Here is a 23,670-nt window from a genome sequence, read left to right on the forward strand (position 1 = left end):
AATCAATCCCAACCTTCGTTTTGTGGTATAGTACCTTCTGTTCAAAATTTATACAGATCCATTCACTAAAACTAAAGTTATTGTCTGGAAACCAAATGCATCTATGGACGACGAAGACGCAGACGACAACATCATACCATTATACGACGCAAAAATTTTTGCGGTCGTATAATAAGAAAATTAATTTACATCGATGGTGTAAGTTAAGAGGTAGGAATGCAAAAATACAACCAGACATAACAGGGTTTTGAAAAATTAAGATGAGCCATTCATAACTTTAAACATGTTAAAAGACATTCAAGTCATGCAAGGTGACCACCAGAGAATCTAAGCAGGAAATATATACAAAAGACATGAAAATAATTCATTTGAATTTAGTTATGGGTTCTGTAAACTAGCAGTAGCTTGTATTTTGATGGAGTTTCTGTTAAATGGTATAAAAGTCAAGAAAAAAAATATAGCTTTTGTTTTAAACTACTAACATTTTCTAATACTAGAAGTTGACTTAAAACTGATAGAGTTTAGAGCAGAGACAGAATATATGATTGGTGAACATTCTTGTCAAGGATCTTCAAGTTTTTATGCTTTTTTTTCACATTCTTTTTCTAGAAAACCCTAAAATTTCTGAAAATGTATACTTTTTATAGAAAAGTGTAGCCATTTTGTTTCATTCTCGCAGCTCAGCTGAATAATCTAAATTTTTAAAAATCAACATTTGTTTTGATTTTTCTGTACTTTTGCTTTTCCTTGATAAATTTACTCTTGGGAAATAGGTATTCTAAAACACTGTCTTTACAATAACTGTGTACACATGATAAATGGTATTAAAATACAAAACAAGAAACTCTAGGGAAAACGACAAACATCTAATTCTTGGTTATCTGTTCATAATTTATGTCACATTCAAAAACTACAAATTTACAAAATCTTACATTACTTTTTGGCACTAGTATTAACATTGTTTTTTTAAATTGACAATTCTATAACAATTTACACCTTTTAAGTCTACAGATATGTGACCTATAAACCCAACTTGTAACAAAAACTTTGCACATAAAAATATTAAAAAGATTTTTTTTAAATTCCACAATCTACAGATCTGTTTTCTCTTTCATTTCACTATTAATAGACATGAGTCAAAGCATTATACAGTTTATAATTTAATTAGGAATAAATAAATAAATACAAAAATGTTCTTATTATAGATATAATGATATTAAATTGTTTCATCATAATATTATAATAATTTATTAAGACTAATAGATGTCTTCTGTATATGTTTTATTTTGGTATTGATTACCACATATATTCATAGAATAAGTAAACAATAAATATTAACTAGAGGCTCTAAAGAGCCTGTGTCGCTCACCTTGGTCTATGTGCAAATATTAAATAAAGGACACAGATGGATTCATGACAAAATTGTGTTTTGGTGTTGGTGATGTGTTTGTAGATCTTACTTTATTAAACAATCTTGCTGCTTACAATTATCTCTATCTATAATGAAATTGGCCTAGAATGAACATTGTTAATCAAAGTGATGGAAATCACTCGTGGAAAGATTAGAAAAGTAGTTTGAATTATTTCATATTAAGGTATGGTGGGGGAAAATGAACATAAATAAAGCACTACTGCTGAAAATTGCATGAACAGCAGGTCTTTAGAAGGAAACAAACTTTTCAAGTATGAGGATAAAATGAGCTCAAATTAAATAATATGGGTTTCTTAATTTGCTCAATTTTATTTAAACTGCAGTTTATATCTTATCGAAATAATGTTGCCTGTTCTGCACATGTTTTAAAAAAACCTTTACATTGTACCCCTATGTTCTATTTTTAGCCATTGTTGCCATCTTGGTTGGTTGGCGGGGTCACTGGACACACTTTTAAAACTAGATACCCATTATGATTATTGTGGGCAAGTTTGCTTTAATTTGGCCCAGTAGTTTCAGAGGAGAAGATTTTTGTAAAAGTTAACGACGATGGACGACAGACGCAAAGTGATGAGAAAACCTCACTTGGCCCTTTGGGCCAGGTGAGCTAAAAAAGATTTTTTAAAAGAACTATGAAAATCTTGATAAATATGTCAATTTGAATTGATTTTTTCACATACTTTTAATCACACTATATCGAGAAAAAAAAAAGGTCTGAGATGGAATTTTGTTGCATTAAAAACTGAAAAATGCTTTTTCAAGGCAAAAAAGACAATTCATGCAAATCTGACGATTATTCGAAATTCTTCATACACCATATGAACAAACTTCACCTCATGTATAGAGCAAAAAAAAATTCTATTATTCATTTAACAAGTCCTAAGAATACATGAAGGAGTTTAATCTGTTAGTTAACATTTCATTTCAAAAAAAATAATGAAAATATAATATTAGTAATCTTCATTACATATTTTAACAACTAATATGTGACAACCTTATTTTGTAAATTTTCAAATTGAATTTTTGTTTAAATATGCTCACTTAACTAGGACTTTAGACTATAGTTCATGACTTACACAATTCTTTTTCTTTTCATACCTACACAATCACATTATATTATCATTGTTGCAAATAATCATCTTTTGTCCTTTAATAAGAGGGATCACAATCAAATTATTTAACCTATGCACTAAATCAGGACCAGCACTATTTATATAATATATCAACATATATAGAACATCATTGACCTGGATTATTTTGTCACAGTAATCAAAATCATTGCTCAGATGCTGGAAGAGATGTTACTGATGATATTGTCAGTTGTCTCTGTAGGGGGGGTTTTGGTTTGATGTTCCGTGTCTTCATGTACGACAAAAACTGGTCAGGAATTTCTTCTAGTACCTCCTTAGCCAACATAGCTTGAAGAGTTGCAGGATTGTCTCCTTGACGACCAGTAAAATTCCTCATTGGAACAAACTGAAATGAAAATTTCAAGATTAGTTTGAAGTATGAAACTTCAAACTTGACAGCAAAAATTCAAACTGTGATTTTGACATGGCATTTTTTAAAGGGTCCAATAACAGATTTTTCTAAAACTTACAAAAATATCAGCTTAACATTGACCAATTAACCATTAACACAAGGTCAAGGTAAGATTAAAATGCTTCGCTGAGCGCAACCTCATATGACCGCAGAGGTTGAACCCTGAACAGTTAGGGGAAATTTGGACACATCATTAAAGCTTGATAGTCGTATAAAAATCTGTCAAGACTACTTTACACTGACCAATAATTATTTTATGCTGATTGCTTCATCCTTTATTCATTTATTTTAGAAGATCAGTGAACCATAAATTATTACCATTATGTTATCAATTCTTCAGCAAATTATTTAGACTGACAACGTGTATGTTTACCTGCACAATATCTCTTTCAGCATGTCTTCCTCTTGATGATAACCTGACATCATCTCCATCTAGAACATCCATTGCTAAAATGATATAAAAAATACTATTATCACTGGTGGATACAGGTGAACCAAGAATTCAAATGTTTAAGGTAATATAAATTTTCTACAGATTTTGTATGCAGAGATTGGTAAAACCAAGAAATCAAATATCCACAAAAATGCAAGTTTTCCCTAATCCACAAAAATTGATACCCACGAAAATAAATTAACTCACAGTTAGTATATCCTTAAATCTATATCTAACCTTCAAAATCAGCATCTCCTACACCAACAATAATTATGGACATTGGAAGACTTGCAGCCTAAAAATAATAATCAGTTTATTACAAATATTACTTCTTTGTTTCATTGGTTCATCTAATGTTATATTTTTTCATTGCTTAAATAATCAAAATAACATTTTAATTTGTAAATTTATTTTTGATGGACATAATCACACACAATAGGGATCTTCACAGTTAGTTCGGCCATATTGGATAAGAGATTTTCATAATGGAAAAAAGGTGTGAAAAATACGGGAACACATCATTACAAGAGTGCACACGCTGAAATGTCTCGCCTTCTATACTAATCATTGATATTATGTTGATAGTCCTAAGTATAAAGCTAAGCTTTATTACAACTGTCACATAAACTTAACATTAACCAAGATAACTAAACATAGACCAATGAACCTTGAAAATGAGGTCAAGGTCAGATGAACCATGCCAGGCAGACATGTACAGCTAACAATGCTTCTATACAACATATATAGTTGACCGATTACTTATAGTTTAAGAAAAATAGACCAAAACACAAAACCTTAACACTGTGCAATGAACCGTGAAAATGAGGTCATGGTCAAATAAAACCTGTGCGACTGACATAAAGATCATAAAATATTTCCATACACCAAATATAGTTGACCTATGGCATATAGTATTAGATAAAAAGACCAAAACTCAAAAACTTAACTTTGACCACTGAACCATGAAAATGAGGTCAAGGTCACATGACATCTGCCCGCTAGACATGTACACCTTACAATCATTCCATACAACAAATATAGTAGACCTATTGCATATAGTATGAGAAAAACAGACCAAAACACAAAAATTTAACTTTGACCACTGAACCATGAAAATGAGGTCAAGGTCACATGACATCTGCCCGCTAGACATGTACACCTTACAATCGTTCCATACAACAAATATAGTAGACCTATTGCATATAGTATGAGAAAAACAGACCAAAACACAAAAATTTAACTATAACCACTGAACCATGAAAATGAGGTCAAGGTCAGATGACACCTGCCAGTTGGACATGTACACCTTACAGTCCTTCCATACACCGAATATACTAGCCCTATTGCTTATAGTATCTGAGATATGGACTTGACCACCAAAACTTAACCTTGTTTACTGATCCATGAAATAAGGTCGGGGTCAAGTGAAAACTGTCTAACAGACATGAGGACCTTCCAAGGTACGCACATATCAAGTATAGTTATCCTTTTACTTATAATAAGAGAGAATTCAACATTACAAAAAATTTGAACTTTTTTTTCAAGTGGTCACTGAACCATGAAAATGAGGTCAAGGACATTGGACATGTGACTGACGGAAACTTCGTAACATGAGGCATCTATATACAAAGTATGAAGCATCCAGGTCTTCCATCTTCTAAAATATAAAGCTTTTAAGAAGTTAGCTAACGCCGCCGCCGCCGGATAACTATCCCTATGTCGAGCTTTCTGCAACAAATGTTGCAGGCTCGACAAAAACTGAGCAGTTGCTTGGAAACATGCATAGGATTTCCCATAAATTCATACTATTTACACCTCTTTCAAAAAAATCTGCCCCCTATCCAATATGGCTGAACTAACCATGAAAAGCCCTATTTAAATTTTCGTTGTCAAAATATTTTTGCATATCATATATATAATTGATAATATAAATAAATTCCACTTTTCAGAAATCTATGCTTGGAAGTTTATATAGAGTGTACAAAGGATTGTTTCCAACTCTTATCTAGTTCATTTTCAATTAATACATCAAATATTTTTGAACTTTTTCTAGCTTTGTCAATGTAAAGCCCAGCCTCATCACAAAAAATTTTTTAAAAATTTGATGATCTCATAATAAAATAACTTTTTTTTTGTAGATAATAAGAGTTTTGCCTATTCATTGAAAATCAATAACAATTCTATCAGAGTAATTTTTACTGATCCTACAATCTCATCTCTTTTAGCATAAATATAAAATGATAACAGAAAGTTGTAGTTTAAAATTTGATTGTCTCAAAATGTTACAGAACCACTCACATGAACTATTGCTTCACATGTTTGTGGCATGTCAGTAATAATACCGTTTGTTACAAAGTAAACATTTACATGAACTATTGCTTCACAAGTTTGTGGCATGTCAGTTATTATACCTTCTGTTACAAAATAAACACTTACATGAACTATTGCTTCACATGTCTGTGGCATGTCAGTAATTATACCATCTGTTACAATCAGCAGAATAAAATAGTCAGTTCCTCCTGTTTTAGCTTCAGCAAACCTAAAAATATATTTATATATATTGTCTTTAAAGGGGGTCTCATTGGGGGGTTCTAATCCCAGATCCCACTTACTGTTTTGTCAGATTCCTGTATCCCGCTTACACTATGTAGGCAAGCAATTTTCATTTTTTTGTAATATCCCGTGTCCCGTTAGACTTCATTTCCCGTTTTCACGACACAAAAAATTGATTTTCACGTGTCACGCTTACAAAAAATTGGCAATCCCGCGTCATGCTTAGACCCCAATGAGACCCACTTTAAATGAATCTTTTCATTCATCAAAACAACATAGGAGTCTACTCCCTTATCATTTGGAAGAAGAACATATTTTGTGACAGTAGATATAGGAAGAATTTGAAGTGCCTCACATGCAGTTGATAAAAATACAGGAAAAACATTGTCACACATTTATAGTAGATCAAGTATACAGCACTAATTTTGCAAATGAATGCAAGGTCTTGTTATAATAAAAACTGTTAAAACACTGATGTGTTAAACAAGATGTATGGATGATTATGTAACCATTACATCATACCATACATCAAATTCTTATCGTCAATACTTTTCCATAAAAAACACTAAATAAGTTTATCAAAGTTTTTAAATAAAATCTAATGCATGACTGTGTGGGTTGGTATACTATCTTGTGAACAGTTGAGATGTGTTGATCGTAATGCAACTGTATTTCAATATAATTTTGTTTCCCTTATCTATCATAGTTTTGTTTTTACAATTTTAATATACAATATACACTATTCTTGACATATAAAACAAACTGCTTACAAAGCAGAACTAACTGAATCTCTAGGAACCTAGAGTCAATCAATTTTTCATCTTTACTCTGCAGATAATTGTAGAAATTCAAAACATTTTAACTACATCAATTAGAAGCTGTGACTTAACAAACATTTCTATAATGTGATATCTTAGAAGTTGTGACTTAACAAACATTTCTATATAGAAATGTTTGTTAAGTCACAGCTTCTAATTGATGTAAACAAAACAAAAAACTACAGTAAAATCTATTTTTACAAAACCCTTCAGGGATTCAATTTTGTTAACACAGTTATTACTTTGCAAAATAGGAAAAAGTTACTGTTTGCAAATTTTCTGTGGGTGTGTTCACAAAATAAATCTTGAACCTCATTTTCTGATCAAAGATTTGGACAGAGCATGGTCAACTATACATCATAATGGAACTTACCTGGACACATGATTGATAACTGGAGCAAAGTTTGTAGGACCATATAACTGTATTGAATGTAAGGCTTTATTGTAAGCTTCTAAAACACCTTCTATACCTGTACAGTAAGGATTGTTTGGGTTACCATTCTGAAGAAAAAAGTATTGATTCATATTTATATAGATGTAAAAGTATTGCTCATGAACAAATTCTCCTATACCATGGATTCACTTCTATTCGTGGTATACTAGTTTTTGTGGATTTCATGATTATGATTGAATTACAAATTTAAATGTTCAAAATGAACAAATATTATATAGGCTTTAAACTTTTAAATATAGAAAAGATTACAAAGTGCTTTGATGGAATAAAATGTAAATTTCAGCTGAACTGTCCTCATCAGTTTTCTATCCCTCGGATGTAAGGTTATTAACAACTTACTAATGCAAATTCATGAGAAACAACACCATCTGGTGGTAGACGAGCACCAAAACCAAGAACTGGAAATAATTTATCACTGAAAAAAATAAAAACACAAATGCAAAATTTATCTTAGTTTAATTATTTCACAATTTTTTTCAAGATTTTGATTTTCTCCTTTTCTTCTTTTCTAAACAGCAAATACAATTCAAACACTGAAAATATCAACAGTTTTAAAGCATCAGGAAAATAAATTGATATGTCCAAAGCATTAAAAATTGCTACATATACAGAATATCAAAATCTTTTAAAATACATGTAAGTATGAAAAATTCTGTGTTGCATCATCCAATATATTATATTTCAGCACCAATAAAATATAAATTCAAAATTTTTTATTTACAAATGAAAATTTGTGATTTTATTCTGCTAGACTCTGCCATGATATTTTGATTCAAAGGAAGAATGTTGTAAATAGATAAAAAAAAAAAAATATTAAGTTTTCCATTTTCATGTAAAATTAAGTCTCTCATAACTCTTTTGAGAGTGGCTCTCGAATGTTTTTAAGATTGTTTTGTACTTTTAATTAAAACATGCTGTAGATATTATATAAATGTTTTACTGTACATGTAGAGAGGTGAGACTATACTAAATTGTTTAATTTGATTTGATTTACATTTTTCCATGTATCACTATATAAACTTCAATCTTACCTATCATAATCTTTGATTATCTCCCCTACAGATCTAAGTGCCGTTTGATATGAATTTGGTCTGTAAGGATTCATGTAATGTAAAGATGATGGAGATTTTGGATCCCCGTTAGATGCTGTAAAATCTACTGCAAATGAACAGTTTAACTGTGTCCTGTAAAAGTAATACAAAATGCAGATACAAAACAGAGTTATGGTCTGTTTTGAAGCAAATGATTGAAGACAGAAATTTGGCATTTTATCTAATATATATGCATGTTTTTTTACAAAATATAGAGCAATTGAGTTATAGATAAAATTACAAAATACTGTCACCACAGAAATGTATCCAATGTGTTTTTCAGCAAATTATTGAAATAGCAATTTGTTAGGAAAATAAATAAATCTTTTGCCAAAAATTTGGAACTATTTATCAAAATCTGATAACATGATATCAAACAAAACATGTTTTAAAACCACTGATGATGATATTGAAAAGGATCTATTTTCTTTACACAAGTTATTTTTCAACTGTATAATTAATTCTACAATGGCATTTCTTATATTTTGTCATTCACAAAATAAGTTTACAGACTTATAAATACTTGTTGATCAATGTCCAACATAAACCAGTATTTATGGCAAATAGAAAAAAAAAGAAATGCATATTTTCCTTCTTCAGAGAAAAAAATTAAGATTAATGAAAATATCTTAGTTACCCTCCTCTGACATAATCCAAAAATGTGTAGACTTTCTCCATTTTACAACTCATTAGTTCTATCTGAAATATATCAATTTTACCATAGGATTAATGATTTTTTTAAAACTGCTTTATATACATTATACAAATGGTCCTGTGGTCTTTTGGTTGAAAGATGTCTCTTTTTCCTTCAAATTATATTTTCTGGATGTGACATTTTTTATGACTTACAAAAAAACGACAATCATAAATGTGAATTCTGTCATTTTCATATACTACTGAAACAATACGAGCAAGATATTTTTTCAGAGTTAAAAAAAATTGTTGAAGAGTTCAAACCTTTTGGAAGCTAAATTTGTGATCAAGTCAGTTTAAGAGATTAATGTTGAGATGTTAAGGCCATATTTCTCATATTAGGTTACATCATGTTCAGATCAATTCCTTGATTCAATACTAGAGAAGTAGTTGTTATGTCACACTGTGTTCAATATATTAACAGGACAGATATACTCACCACTCCTGAATTTGTATAGGACTTTCCCTTCTTTAGTTTTTTGTCTCTCTTCTTTCCATTAATGCACTGTAATTATATTAAGACAGATATGATGACATGACATTTTGTTTTTAATAAGTTTATGTATGCATTTGAATAGGGTGTTTTAAACAAAGCATCTATGTAAGTTTTCATTATGTTTCTAAATTTGTTAAATACTGCTAGTTAAAATCCAAACCTAAAAGGAAAACTATTACCCTTTGATTTACAAAATTATTCATTTTGTACATATATATTATGTATAAAATTATCAAAGATGATAGATTATGTCAATGGTCTTTGATTAATTAAACTGTGTATTATATGTAAAAGTTAGCATATGACCAAGAATCAATGTTCTTGAACTAACTTTATTGTAATTTAAATTGTTTTATTAAAGATGTAAATGTTTTTGAAAAAATAACTTTTACTTAAAAAATGTTTAGAATAAAGTAAAAAGAAGCTCATATTCTTCCATAAGAAATTACCTCAAAAATATTTTGCTGACTTGGACCTCTAGAAAGTTCTCTCAATGTTGTTTGGAATTCTCCAATAAAATCATGGCTGAAATATATACAAACACCAGTAAATTTAGGAAGTAAATTATTCAAATAATGGTTTCAAGTAATAACAATCAGTTTAATTGTTATATTACACAGATAGGTAACTGTCTTAATGTACACATATGGTTTTGATTGTTGTTTTTTTTTTCTTCTTCAGATCACCACTTCCACCACAAGACAAATAAATATTATCAAAAAATCTTTCTCAAAATGTAAACAAGTAAAACCAATTGGTATCAACAATATCTTATAACTGTTTTTCTTTTGAAACTAAATTACAAATTGCTTGTTTTTCAAACAATTCATTGTAAAAGATGGTTTGCAATAATCTTATAAAATAAATACCTACCCACCATCAGCATCCCAGTCATAACATTCAACTTTTATGGACCTGTTAAAAAATAACTTATATTCAAAGGATGTCAAATATATTTAATTATTGTCCTGTCTCAATATTTTGCTAATCTGTAATGACTTACAATTTTAAAGAATCATGTCTTTTACCTGTATCTTAATTGGTACAATTTTATCAGAAAATTTTAAAATTTAATAATTCTTCTTACATATACCTACAGAACAAGGTAAAGTTTTGCTTAACTAATCATTATTATTTTGTTTTATATTTTTCATTCAAACAAACAACGCACAACCATAAAAACAAAGTAAATCTGAGTCATTTGGATTTCGATGAATAGTTGTCATATAACTCGGCTCTCCCTTGACACCATCTGCGAGTATGGTCTTGAGGAAACGATGATAGTCTGTCGGAAGGGGACGATAAATGGCTGACCCGTGTTAAGAGAGAGCCATATCTGTTGCACGTTAAAGACACCCATGTAGATTTCGAAAAAGAGTAGGCTAATGCCGCTACAAGGCAGCACTCGCACCCGCAAAGTGGAAAGGGATTAATATAAGTTGCAAAACTTGTTTCCCAATCCACTATAAATAAATATGTTTAAACTAAAAGTTGTCATATAAGCCATCCTACCGCATCTCCTTGATATTCAATTGCATAATAAAAATCAGGCTCAAAGTGTTGGTCTAGAATTTATATTTGTAACATTTTTGTTCTCGTCCTGAATTTGCATTTTAATGTATCACTGAACACAACCAGCCATCTATTATCTTAATAACTTTTTGAACTTTAATTAAGATCCATGTCATCATGCCAAAGAGCTGAAAGAAATATTTACAGCAATGCAAAGTTAAAACATTCATTTTGTGTAGAAAAAAATCATTAATGATTTAGTATTGTCCTTTTAGTGATAAACAATTCTACCCCAACCAGTAGTTGGAGACTAATAAATGTATTACCTGTCATAATCTCCATTACAAAGAGCTCTGACTGATATTGTAAAAGGTTTCCACGTTGGATTCAGTGTCTTTTTTATAACCTCAGTTCTGTGAACTACTGTAAACCTATAATACAAACATTGAATTAAAACAATTTCATCAATTTTGCTTAAAAATGAACCCATAACAGGCTATTATTTAAGTTAGAATTTATTAAAAATTTCAAGTACTAGAAATTATGCAAATTCCATAATTAAAAATAATTTCAAGTTAAAATAATAGCTTGCAAATAATAATCAATACTCATTATTTGTATCTTGAATTCAATGTTTTAATGATAAAATTTTAACGTGTTTAAGTTTCCCATTCAAGCAAGGCTTTTGATACTTGGAAAGGTGGTCTTCTTGCCTATGACTTTTTCTTGAGAAAAAAAAACTACTAACTACAATGATTAATTGATTAACAGCTATTCTACATTTTACAAACCCATGCTATACTTGAATAACATGTAGACTTACGAACTGTCTTCATTTGCCCTTGAAAAGGTCAGGAATGGATCTGATTTCCCAAAAAAATCTTTCTTATCTAACTTGGAAGCCCTAAACTGGAAATTGCCCTGTTCCTGCAAAAAATAAATAAAATATTTTTAATATAAACAGAAAGAATGGTTTACATTCTCAACAATAGCTAAACAGATAAATATACAACATGATAAGGTCTCCATACAATCCACTACAATATTTAAACCCCTCCAATAATTAAAGAGATTTGATTTTTGATTTTTGGTGTTTTAACACCACTTTTAAGCACCACATTTAGGCTATTTTCGTGGCGGCAAGTTTTTATTGGTGGAGGATACCGGAGTAATTAAGAGAAGAGACACAGAAAAAATAGACCTCCATCTATCTACATTCAAAGAACTCAATGTAGAAAATATGTTACTTTTACATACCATCCCCGACTAACCAGTAAGAGTGTCATTGAACCTTCATTAACAAACCAATGTGAAGTTGGAAATTATTGCCTACTGTGAGGAGACTGAACAGAATGAATAAGCCACGCAGTCATAAAAATTTTGAGTAAGATAATTGTACTCGAACTTATAAATAAACTATTGTTAGCAAGTTAAGATAATCTCATGTTTTTACCTTACAGCTGCTTAATTCTTCTACACCAACTGAAATAATAAAAATAATATTTCTGATAACAATAGAATATCATTAGTTTTTATTTCGTTAAAATATTTCTGTTTCCTATAACATATGCAGCAGAGACAGTAAATGTGATAACTTATATAACAAACAAAATATAAATGTATCCATGGGACACAGATAATTGCAAATATGGCAAATTCAACAATTTTTCCATTTATAAAGGGATATAACTCAAGAAATATGAGGTGACACCACCCAAATTTGAAGTAGATTTGTAATAAGGATTGTTTCTTTAAATTTGGTAGAGGCAAAATTAACTCAGATAGCTGAAACCAACTTTGGAACATATATATGAAACGGACAAAGAACAAACTTGAAATGCCCCCTGTTGCTAGTGGCGGAAGCAAAAACACATTTACAAAGAACATTTTCTCACCCTAACCAATTATATATGCCTTCATTACACATGTACTTAGTGTCATTTAAAATATTCTTCTAGTCCACCTACTTTTTAGACCCTACTTGCTTATCTATTATATATTAAGTACTAATTATGCATGAAACTTTTGACACTGGATGCAAACCTCTATCAATATCTTTTTTCTCTTTCATCATTTCAAAACAAACAGCATTTACCTTATTACATTATTGCCATTTACCGGTACCAAGCTATATTAAAAATCCAAACTTAAGTAATAGAGTTGACTTCAACATCTAACCTAATACATGAAAAAATAACATTGAGAATAATAGTATCAAACATCACTTACATAGCCATTAAAACAGTAATTCTGAATTATTTCTATATGCTTACCAATTATAGTCCCACTGTTTTTCTTTGGTCCTCTGAAAAAATAACAAAAAGCTTTCACTACTGTATTCAAAATAAAACCAATTTCATGAATGAAGCCTTTCTCATTGAAAATGCTTCTTAAAAAAAAACTACAGTCAATTTTCCTGAGAATTATTTACAGGTCCTACTAAAAAGCGCCTACTAAAAAGCACCCAGGAGTGCCCGGGTGAAGAAAAAGCGTCCTGGGAAAAGAAAAAGCACCTGTGGAGGAAAAACAGTGCCCGGGGAAAAGAAAAAGCACCTGGTGAAGAAAAAACAGCGCCCAGGGAAGTTTTATAGATATTGTATTGGCATGAGACAACTTTGTGTCGATGAAATAAGTTATGCATACTGATTATTTTTTTAGACAAGAATTTTGCAAATTCAGATAATAGACATTTGTAATAAAGCACAAAAACAAGTATGAATGTTTCAATTTTAACAATAATATATGTTGAATACTATTTCGAAAGACAGATACCAATGGATCGATTACAGTTTGTGCTAAAGATTTATAAAATGTAAGACATCAAAAGACTTGTTTTTCAAAATCGATATAAAACTGAAAAATGCATAATCAACAGTGTGTACAGTTTACGATTGTTTGAAGAATACGGATGTAGAATAATGAAATATAAAAATTCCATAAGTGTTACCTTTTGCATTGTCTGAACAAAAATATTTATTATCTTTTCTCTATTATTTATACTAGTATACGTAATATATTACAAATCTCATCTCTGTCAATTGTAATAAAGCTGATGTGTATGTGTTTTCATTTGACTGGTCATGGGAAAAAACCTTTACATGAATAATTCACATTTTTGTCTGTGAGAAACATCTCAAAGTCTGCCAATTCCAGATCGTAGCATCGTACATATCCCAATTTATATTAAGGGCATATGATGCAGTGTTGATCCCGTATTTAAATTTTGATGAAAATTTGCACGTAGGCAATTTTTTACCTGATTAAATCAAATATGTAATAGAAAATACACCTTCATGCGCTACTTTTTGAGTAAATTGAGGTCCAAATTTCAGAAATTTCTTTTACAAATAACTCAAATTTATCAAATGTTCATGAATGTAGAAAAAAAACGTCATTTTTTTATGTACATTTATCAAATTTAAAAAAATTGCACTATTTACGTTTTCATGAAAATTTGTACACAGTCTCCTTACGTAATCAAACCAAATGTCATTTTAAAAAAGAGGGGTCCATCAACTCGTTTTGAAGTTAAATCAGTACAAATGATAAAAATCAGCCAAAAACTGCATCTTTTCCCGATAAGTCTCCGTTTGACGTAGCGAAAATAACAATTTACATTAGCAACGTCATTACCTCCCCTGTTAGTGTAACTGTATCGTATGCCCTTAATTTTTTTTTTTTTATTCAGGAGAACATTTATTGTTATAACATATTATTAGATTCTCCTGGGCGCCTTTCCTTATCCCCAGGCACTGTTTTTTCTCCCCTGGGCGCTTTTTCTTTTCTCAGGGCGAGTTTTCATCACCTAGGCGCTCCCAGGCGCTTTTTAGTAGGACTGTTATTTACAGTCCTGCAATATAATCACAAGATATTGCTTTTTCGTTGTCACCTGTAATCTTAAGGCCAAAAAAAAAGTATCTGTGTTTACCGTACCCCTACCTACCCTAAAGTTTTTTGGCCATTTTTGATTAAGCACTGTCAAAGTCACAATGTTGCTCCCATAGACTCTATGAATTAAAAAAAAAATCCCTAAACTCTGGGTTTTTTTTCAGCATGTGACAGTAAACACACATACTTTTTTGTTTGGCCTAATCAAGCACCAAGAGAATTTTTTGTATCACATTTTTGTAAATGATTACTAGCAAAGGTCACAAAAGACTACTCTGTCTCCTTGGCAAAAATTTATTTACTTCCTGTTTTTGTGATAATGTCTATTTTATCATTTACTTATTTGTTTATGGACAAGGAAATAAAAGAAAGAAGTTTTGTATCTTTTTGTTGTTAAACTTTATTCATGAATTTTCTGTTTGTTAAATTCTACAAACTGAACTCTTATATCCATGACTTTTAGTTGATGAAGTGTAACAACAAAATAGTTCAAGCAAAGAGACATTTATGATTGGATAAATCACAAAAAATATATATGTTGTGTGTCATTTCATTTAATTTTCTTGCAACAATCAAATCTGTATTGTCTAAACATGCAAAAAAAACATTTGAAAAGAAAACATCTGACAGAAGTCTCCTTGTGTATCTGGTTCCTGCAGCAACAATCTCGCCAAGTGTACATTCCATTCTTCCTAAAAAGTCCTGCAAAATAAATCAAAATGTATTTTAGAAAAAATTAATTTAAATTTGTACATTATTTCATAAATATTTTCACATTTATAATAAACTAGACTGTCTACATAGTTCACAGATGCCCTATCATTTTCTATGTTTAGTGGACCATGAAATCATGGTCAGAACTCTAATTTGGCATTAACATTAGAAAGATCATATCATAGGGAACTACAGTTGATTGGACTTTAACTTCAGAACTTATAACTGGACTGACAGCTAGATAGACCAACAACTAAATGGCCACACTACTGAAAAACAAAACGCCTCCAGATTTGGCTGAAAGGAAATTCTTTTTAAATCACGAAAACTGTTTTTTTAAATTTTGGTGGACTAAATAGTAAATAATAACTTAAGCAGACTTTTTTCTTTGTTTAAATTTCTCTTTATTGATTTTATTTCTGAATTTCTACTGATCATCCATTAATGATATTTGTGTAATATATAGTTACAATATCATTTCATGGTACCTATACTTACATGTTTTGATAGGTCAGCTGATTTGGAATCAACATCATATCTGCAAAGTAAATATAACCAATCATAAAACACATGAGGGATCAACTTCTTTACAAAAATATATGTAGTTGTTAAATTACAACACAGCAGAACAAATTTAAAGGATTCCTTTAATGTATTTTTGGACCTCCTTGTAATTTTTTCCACTGACCTTACTGACAAAAGTCAATTTAATGAAAAAACCATGGCAACCATGTACAGGGGAACATCAGGTATATTGTTAGTGCTTTATAAAAATATCTAAGCTATAGGTATATTTCAAAACCTTTCCAACATATTGCTATTTTGATCATAGTAAACAAAATGAATAAACTTTAAAACACATCAAGGGAAAATGAAAAAATCAAAATCAAACATACAATAATTTTTAAACTTACATTTCAAATTTCAGTTTCTGACTTTGTTCAAAATAGTAATGCATCACAAATTTCTTTACAAAGTCTGGATTCAAGTTATTCCAGATAATTTCAGTTCTTCCCAGCTGAAAAAGAGAAACATTATGTCATATTGCAGATAAAACCTAAATAATTTCTAGTTGCTTAATGCTAAAAAAACGCGTTCAAACATTAACAAACTAATCAATAATTAAGTTAAAATTTTCAAGGGGAAATTGAAAAAAAAATCCACTGAAATGTATTTCAAATCTAGAACCTGACACTTTCAAGATTGTAGGACACTGTGTTGTCAAATATATATAGTGTTCTTGCTGCAAAATCGACATTTGCCTTATTCGAAATAAAAAAAAAAAAAATTTGTTAGAATCTGGAACTTCCGGAACACTTAAGGATGTACTTAGGTGAGGTTTTGGAATGAGTGTCAAATGTTCGGACTCCTTGGTGTTTTGCCATACAATACAAGGTAAAATATTTTGCTCCATAACACCTATTTATCTTTTAACATAAGACTTAATAGCTCATAAAAGGTCATTTGACAAAATTTAAGCAGATTCTTGATTTTCTTTCTTTTGTTTGAGACCCAAATAATACCAATGCAAATATAAGGTAAAGGTCAGAGTCAGCCTTTTCCCGCCATATTTCATAAATCAAATACCTTGAAAAGCAGCTACATGACCTATCAGTATTTTTAGCTTATTTTGATTCTTAACTAATACTCTTCCAGCTTAAACTATAAATTTTGAATTCTTGATTTATTTAATTTTACCTTAGATCACCTAAGTACATCCATAATCTTTTTTTTAATAAACTAAAACCAAACTTAAGTCATGATTGTTCATGTTTAAGTGTTCTAGTGCAAGATCTTATCTGAAATATTTGCATACTTCTCTGTATTGTTTGTTGGCACTATCCATCTCGAACAACACACCAACTAAAATAAAAGAAATTACAATTTAAAACATGGTACATTTAAAGTGTTTCATTAAAAGTCATTTTTTTCAGTATTGTATATACATGTATATAATACCATATAAAACCAACTCTAAATGTATTTTTGCAAAAGGAAAAAAACTTGTGTTTGATTTATTTAAGAGGCTAAGAGCTGAATCAAATTTGAAATTGGCAAATAGACTTCTATACACCATACATCCTCTTAATGTGATGCAAATACGTGCCATATAGTAGGAGCATATGTCAAAGGATATTAGAAAATAAATGTGGAATGTGTCCAAAGGGACACAGATGATGCCCCCACTAGCATACAACATAATAATGGGACATAACTCAAGAACTGTAAAAGTGACACTTCCAAAATTTGAACTAAAACTGAGTTAAGTTAAAAAACAGAAACAAAATATCATATAAGGTTATAAAAGGACAAAACTGAAGAACATTAATCAAAGTGCTTGTAAAGATTGTTTTTATTTTTTTAGTGAACCTTGCATTGTATAAAGCATTGGTTGTAGTTGAAGTAATTGTTAATATTATTTTTTTAAATTGGAGTTATCTTCCTTTGTCCATAATTGCAGTTGGTTAAAATCAATTTTCAAAATTGATTCAACTACAATTATGGACAAAGGAAAATAACTCCAATTTAAATAAATAGTTGACACTGCATAGGTTCTGACACAGAATGAATGTGGTCCTGTGAATTTAAAATATTTTTTTTGCTTTTGAGCAATTAACTATGCTGTTGAATATTAATCCTCTCGACAAAAAAAATATTTGAAGAAATTTTCTTTTTAATTTCTGAAATCTGAAATGAGAAAAATTGAACCTCCCCCTTTTCCCTTATTCCAAAAATGATCTCAATTCAAATTTCTAATGGAACTGAAGCTGCCAAAAATTGAACTTAAACTGTGTTTAGAGGTAATAAACATTATATAGATATAGGAAGATGTGGTGTGAGTGCCAATGAGACAACTCGCCATCCAAATAACAATTTATAAAAGTAAACCATTATAGGTCAATGTACAGCCTTCAACACGGAGCCTTGGCTCACACCGAACAAAAAGCTATAAAGTCCCCTAAAATTACTAGTGTAAAACCATTCAAATGGGAAAACCAACAGTCTAATCTATATAAAAAAGTCTATCTGCCATTTTCAAATTATATACACATTTCATTAAATTTAGTTGAGACAAACTAAGTTAAGAGAACAGAAACGAAAAAAATCTTCAATTTTTCCATTTGTAAAGGGGCATTACCCTAGAATGATAATCAAAGTGCTTGTAATCACTGAATGGTAAAGATTGCTTTAATTTATCAGTTGATAGTAAAAGTGAATATTGCATTGTATATTGTATATAGCATTGATTTAAGTTGATTTAACTATTATTCTAGACAAAGAAAGATAACTCCAATTTTCAAAGAAGATTTCATAAAGCATTGGTTTTAGGTGATTCAACAACCATTCTGGACAAAGAAAGATAACTCCAATTTTTTGTCTTGAAACTACAAAAATGCTTGTTTTTGGCCCCTTTTTCCTAGACTGTTTGCCCCATAACCTTTAAATTTATCCCAACCTTCTACTTTATGGTATTAAACATTGTGGTACAATTTTAGAACAATTGAAATACTTATATACAACTTATTTTCCTGACACTAGATAAATGCTTGTTTCTAAACCTTAAGGACCATAACCCCAAAAAACAATCCCAAACTTCCATTTGTGGTTATAAACATTGTTACGCGCGTTATTCAGTGTGCACCAAATTTTTTATGTTATTTCTTCATAGACAGAAAAAATATTACAGTCATTCCTTAAATGGCTTTTTTTAAAGGAATTAATGTAAAACATGTAAGAAACTATATCTTTTTTCTACACATTCACAATTTGTTTTGATCAACTGTTATCGACATCTTGACAACGCCTATTGTTGTATGACGTCAGAGAGTGAAATAACCACGTTTATTTCACATGTGAAATTTTCGGTTTTTATTTAACTGGGAAATCAAGGTAATTTATTGCAACCAATGTAATAAACCAATATACGACCGCAAAAATTGTTGCGGTCGTATCAAAAAATAGTTTTAATAATTATAAGATTGATATTTTTTTAATAGATATTAGATTCCTTTTTTTCCATTTGTAAAGGAGCATAATTCTAGAACGTTTGAAGTGATACCACTAAAATTCAAACTTGATGTGTATTTTGAGGAAATAAGCAAATGTGTATAAGCTTAATAACATTTGGTTGAGGCAAACTTAAGTTATAGAACCGAAACTAAAATAATTGTAATTTTTCCTTTTATAAAGGGGCATACCTCAACAAAAGTTCTAGTAATTTTACAAAAATTCAAACTTGATCTGTATATTAGTGATACTTAGCATTGTGTATAAGTTTCATAACAGTTGGTTGATGCAAACTAAAGTTAGGGAACGGAAACTAAAAATTTTGCAATTTTTCCATTTATAAAGGGGCATAACTCTAGAACTGTTAAAGTGGAACCACCAAATTTCAAACTTGATAAGTGTTTTATGGTAATAAGCATTGTGTATAAGTTTCATAACATTTGGATAATGCAAACTCAAATATTAAAGAGAACGAAAACCAATTTCAGGATGTACGGACGAACGCATGTACATACAGACCGACAAGGGTAAAACTTAATGCACCCTCCGCTACGGTGGGGGCATAAAAATTATGATCATGTTATGGGGTTGATCTCCAGTGCTACAATACATATCTCAATATAATGCTGCTTCTTCTGGAACATTTATACTTACTTGGATCTGATTTTGAAAATACATCTGAATCTATGAGGTGTCTGAAATGATACAAATGTTAAAAATCAAATCTATAAGAAATTGTAATATGTAATCTTTCAGTTCCTAGTTAGAAAAATAAATAAAAATAGTCTTCCCTCTTTTAGTAATGTTTCAACTTTTAAGATTTATTTCTGTGTACAGTTGACTCTGCTTGTCTGGTCCAACTGACTTTGAGATAACGAGAGTCGACTGTATTTACAATTTTTTTTCTGAAACATGTTAAAATTTATTTGGGGCATATCCAAACTTTTGGTCTTAAATTGCCTTATGAAATGAAAGTTATTTCAGAAACACGACAAACACTTGAAAATAAAGGATTGGGAAAGACTGAGTTGACAGTGCTAAAAAAAACTTTTGGTAAAAATTTAAAAACACATTTTCCCCCCAGATTCAATGTCCAAAAAATATTCAAGGAAAACTTTTATAAGAATTGATGGCAGAATAACTGGTACTCTATAAGTAATAAAACAAGAAGGCTTCAAAAGCTCACCTGCTTAATAATTTTCAAACTTCATACCATACACCAAATAATTATACAGTGACTCTATTGCTTATAGTATCTGCTGAACATACCTTATTGTGGAAATTAAACTTAACATTCCCCATGGCCAATGAACCATAAAAATAAGGTCACGGTCAAGGTCAGATGGACTCACCAATAAATTCGTTTTCAGCAAAAAACAATAAGGGAGCAACCATTTAGTTTAAAAGGCATGAAGGGGGAAGTATTGTTTTATGTTTGAGTCAGTTTTTCTCAACTGCGAAGCGTTTCAACGCTATCAGTCAAAATTATTTAGTAAAAATGAAACACTGAAAGGTATGGAGAAAACCTGGATTCAAAATTTATTTTTTTTGTCCTGTTATGTATCAGTATGTAATATGGTGGAGTACCTAAACGATCGGTGGATAAAGAAGTATACATTTTTTTTAGTTTAATTTTTCATAGATTTTGAACATTTTTGCCTCTAAAGTTGACCGACCGTTCCTGATGGATTTTGATATGCCGCCATGATGCTAAACACTTTTCATTGATTTTAAAATTTTATACCTGAACCTATATTATAATACCGAAATTTAAATGGATTTTTTTTTAACTGAAGAACAGACCATGTCTCGTCTCGTGTACGTACTGTCTTTGTGAATTATTTATGAATGTCTACATGTATTCCGTTGGCAACCAGAAAGCACGTGAGAATTATCTCATTGCATCATCATGATCATACATTTTATTTCTGTAACATTTGGATCCTGTTTATATATATATGCTATTTTCATTTGACATTATTCAATTTGTATCGGTGATAACTGTATCGCCATGCATTCTAAAGTTCCGATTTCATTAAAAGAGCCATTTTTACTGTTTATTGATGTTGACCATGTTGACCCAGTTTATCCGTTGAACTACACGTGTGATGTGTATTGCTTAATGTTGACTGTATTGATGTTGTGTTTCATTCCGCCGTAACCTATATTGACTGTTATAAAACATAATTATATTTACTGTACTGTGTTTTGGTGATAACTGTATCGTCATGGTTTTGAAGAGTTCCAAGAAGACCTTTAAGCTGATGAATTTATTCTGTACGAGAACATTTTATTTTTAACTACCATGTTGATTTTATGAGTCCAGATAATTTTCATGTTAATTTTGATTTACGATATTTGTTTACTTTGAATTTAAGCTAATGTGAATGTGTTTATCATTTAGCGGTGTGATATATATCATAAATAAAACCTTATTAAATTTAAGAGTTTAAGTTCACTGATGATACTATCAAATTTGTATTCAGCTATTTATAATGATATATGTTTGTCTAGTAGGAAATGCCATTAATATGTGTGCATCACTGTAATTGTTGTGTGGAAGTAATGCGTGCATAAGGTCATCCGAGGGAGGAGTCCGAGATGCCAGACTTTTGGTTTTGCATCGTTGATACGTTTGTTTTCAAATGGTTACTAGAGTGTCGAGAGATTAACTTTATTCATGTAAACTTTCAATTTTGGAAATTATTATATATTGTATTTTTTTATAACACATAAACATATTAACCATTGTAAAAATTTAGTAAATTTTTGTTTTGTGGGCGGGATGTTATGTATCAGTATGTATGGTCGGATTATGTTTCTGTGTGAAAGAGAGAGTTATTCCCCTTTTTGCCAGTATCTTGTATTTTATGTTTGTGACGTCATCTTTGTCTGATTAAAATGTAGAAATGGAAGCTGATGTGTTTTTGTGTGTCCGTATGTAATCGTCTCCGTCCATGCTACCAGAGCTATTCCCCTAGTCTGTAATAGTCCTCCTCTGGAATAGAATATTCTTTTCCCTCAATTTGGAAATCAGACTATTTAAGAAAAATACTAGTCAAACTAATAATGACATCTAGAAAGGCTTTTTTAATTTTTTGCTTTGATGACTTCCATCGACATGTCAAAGAAATATATAATAGCCTGGCAAGACGTCATAATTACTTTTACTAGAAAAATACAAGAACTTTTTGGAAGGGGTGGCGGGGCTGACTGACCTTAAAAAGGGGGGGGGCTACTCCGATCGCTCTTCAGCGATTCCCAATATTAGCAACCAAATTTTTCCAACGAAAAAGGTGGGGGCAGCCCCCTGGATCCACCTATGATAATCAATCAATAAAAGTTTGAATTGTTTTACATTGTCAATTCGGGGCCTTTTATAGCTGACTATTAGGTATGGGCTTTGCTCATGGTTGAAGGCCGTACGGTGTCCTGTAGTTGTTAATTTCTGTGTCATTTTGGTCTCTTGTGGAGAGTTGTCACACCACATTTTCTTATTTTTTTTGGTATAAAGCTGGCATTTAAGGTATCGCCTATTACAAAAAAAATGTTGATCAGTGACCCATGAAAATGAGGTCAAGGTCAGATGAAACCTGCCAATCGGACATGTAAACCTTGTGTAAATCATATTTTTGTAATTATTGTCATTGCACCATGTTGATTTCATTGGTCGCCTTTAAGAAATTGAATTTTACTTTCACTTTAACTTTTTACGCATTTTTAATCAATTTGTTTATGTCAAATCAGAGATGTTGATTTCGAAATGTTTACTTTGACATGTTGATGCACAAATTAATAGTAAATAAAAATATGCATCTTCTGTGTCTTGAAACAGATTTTTAACATTTGAGTGTATTGATGCTGTTAATCCTTACCGACAAGAAATCGACAACTCGATTAAGGTAGCAGGAGCTACACCCGTTCCTGGTTGAAACGTATTCTCTGCCATATTATTTTTGTTTACAAAATTTCTCTTTTAAAATTCTCTAGACTTTACTGCAAGAGGATAGGACAAGTCAACTTATACCGAACGATT

General features: G+C 30.5%; 1 protein-coding gene across 1 annotated transcript; it reads right to left on the reverse strand.

Moving 5' to 3' along the window:
• Window positions 1-279: 279 nt before the first annotated feature.
• LOC143075045 (copine-8-like) lies at window positions 280-23,659 on the reverse strand. The gene is made up of 21 exons (XM_076250292.1): window positions 23,510-23,659; window positions 20,289-20,329; window positions 17,443-17,489; window positions 16,541-16,644; window positions 16,125-16,164; window positions 15,541-15,614; window positions 13,298-13,329; window positions 12,478-12,506; window positions 11,848-11,951; window positions 11,351-11,455; window positions 10,386-10,427; window positions 9,962-10,037; window positions 9,456-9,521; window positions 8,961-9,022; window positions 8,264-8,416; window positions 7,572-7,647; window positions 7,152-7,279; window positions 5,844-5,946; window positions 3,645-3,702; window positions 3,348-3,421; window positions 280-2,908 (listed from the first exon to the last, which is right to left on the reverse strand). The coding sequence occupies exons 1-21, from the start codon at window positions 23,581-23,583 to the stop codon at window positions 2,708-2,710; spliced, it is 1,689 nt and encodes a 562-aa protein (XP_076106407.1). The 5' UTR covers window positions 23,584-23,659; the 3' UTR covers window positions 280-2,707.
• Window positions 23,660-23,670: the final 11 nt, after the last annotated feature.

The sequence above is a fragment of the Mytilus galloprovincialis genome, chromosome 1, assembly GCF_965363235.1.
Source record: "Mytilus galloprovincialis chromosome 1, xbMytGall1.hap1.1, whole genome shotgun sequence".
NCBI lineage: Eukaryota > Metazoa > Mollusca > Bivalvia > Mytilida > Mytilidae > Mytilus > Mytilus galloprovincialis.